Source organism: Cornus florida, unplaced genomic scaffold (genome assembly GCF_030987335.1).
Source record: "Cornus florida cultivar Cherokee Brave unplaced genomic scaffold, ASM3098733v1 CherokeeBrave_3.0.0_Hap2_Chr03, whole genome shotgun sequence".
In the NCBI taxonomy this organism is placed as follows: domain Eukaryota; kingdom Viridiplantae; phylum Streptophyta; class Magnoliopsida; order Cornales; family Cornaceae; genus Cornus; species Cornus florida.
In genome coordinates, this window is record NW_026775573.1 from 17,610,892 (window position 1) to 17,612,403 (window position 1,512).

General features: G+C 36.2%; 1 protein-coding gene across 1 annotated transcript; it reads right to left on the bottom strand.

Annotated features, from left to right (window-relative positions):
* Positions 1–407: 407 nt before the first annotated feature.
* On the bottom strand, positions 408–1,299 carry LOC132301205 (uncharacterized). Its single transcript, XM_059798480.1, has 2 exons — positions 1,008–1,299; positions 408–919 (listed from the first exon to the last, which is right to left on the bottom strand). Exons 1-2 carry the CDS (start codon positions 1,297–1,299, stop codon positions 408–410), a joined length of 804 nt encoding a protein of 267 aa, XP_059654463.1.
* Positions 1,300–1,512: the final 213 nt, after the last annotated feature.

Below are 1,512 nucleotides of genomic sequence, written 5' to 3' on the forward strand. Positions count from 1 at the left end.
TGTCCAAAAATAAATTTATTTGGGCCAAAAAAAAATTATTATTATTTTATTTATTTTTATTTGTTTGTTTTTTCCTCTTAAAATTTGTTTTTATTTTTTATTTTTTTGCTTTAAATTTTAAATGTGTACCACAAACAATGCATTTAGCCATTAAGGCACTGTTTGGCTTACACAAACAGCGCCTTAACAACTACAATTTTTTTTTTTAAAGTATAATTTTTTTTTAAACTTAAAAAAAAAACAATTAAAATTACAAATTCATTTACTTATTCCCATAAGATTTTGTAATTCTTATTTTCTTATTCCAATTCATTATTTTTTATCTTAAAAAACCATTACATAATAAAAATTCTAGTACACGAAATGTCATAATTAACATCTTAAAAGCAAACAAAATGCAACATAAATTAAATATCTTCATCACCATAGCGGTTCCACAAATTTTTCATCAATCGCGTATTTGTCTTTCTGTTGCGAATACGAAGTTGGCAATATAATACGTGTGCCGCTAAAACAGATGGGCATCGACTTAAAGTGGGAATTGGGATTGCATCCTCCGGTGGCGGAGTCCATCTTCCAACATTTGCGTGACGCTCATGTTCAATGATCATATTGTGAAAGATGATGTACATTTTCATTATGAGGCGCAAGTCATCTTTCTCCCAGTAACGCACTGGTCGTCGCGTTATTACCCACTTGATTTGCAATACCCCAAAAGTCCGTTCCACATCTTTCATGCATGCCTCTTGTTGCTGAGCAAACAATTTTTCTTTTCCAGTGGATGGGTGCGAGATGGTCTGCATCAAAATTATCCACTTAGGGTATATACCATCAGACATGTAATACCCCATTCTGTAGTGATGTCCATTCACTACATAATTAACTAGAGGTAATTGGCCATTGACGATACCGTTGAATACTGGGGAATGATTTAACACATTTATATCATTGTGTGAACCCGGCATTCCAAAGAATGCATGTCAGATCCAATATGAGAGTTTTCTTGCCAGAGCGTCCCCTATGTGTGCCGTGCCACTCCACTGGGCAATTCTTCCACTCCCAGTGCATACAGTCGATAGAACCAAGCATATCCGGAAATCCTCTCTGCTCCCCTTCTTCAAGCAACCGTGTTATATCGGCTTCGTTGAGTGGGCGCATATACTCCTCTGCATACACAGTAACAATATAATTACAAAATACCTTCAAGCATTTAATAGCAGTGCTCTCACCGATTTTAATATACTCATCATAGTGATCGGCTGCACAACCATATGCGAGTGTACGAACAGCAGTTGTCATCTTCTATATAGAAGACAACCCAGAAGACCAGGCGCATCCTTTTTTTGGATAAAGTAGTCATCATAAGCTTGATGTCATTAAGGATACAAAGAAAAAGTTCTCGTCACATCCTGAATCGCCTGTGAAAGTACTTCGGTGGATATGTGCAATTCTCGTCGAAGTAGTCTTTCATTAGCTGATAGTGGTTTTCCTCTCGATCACGATGAATGTACC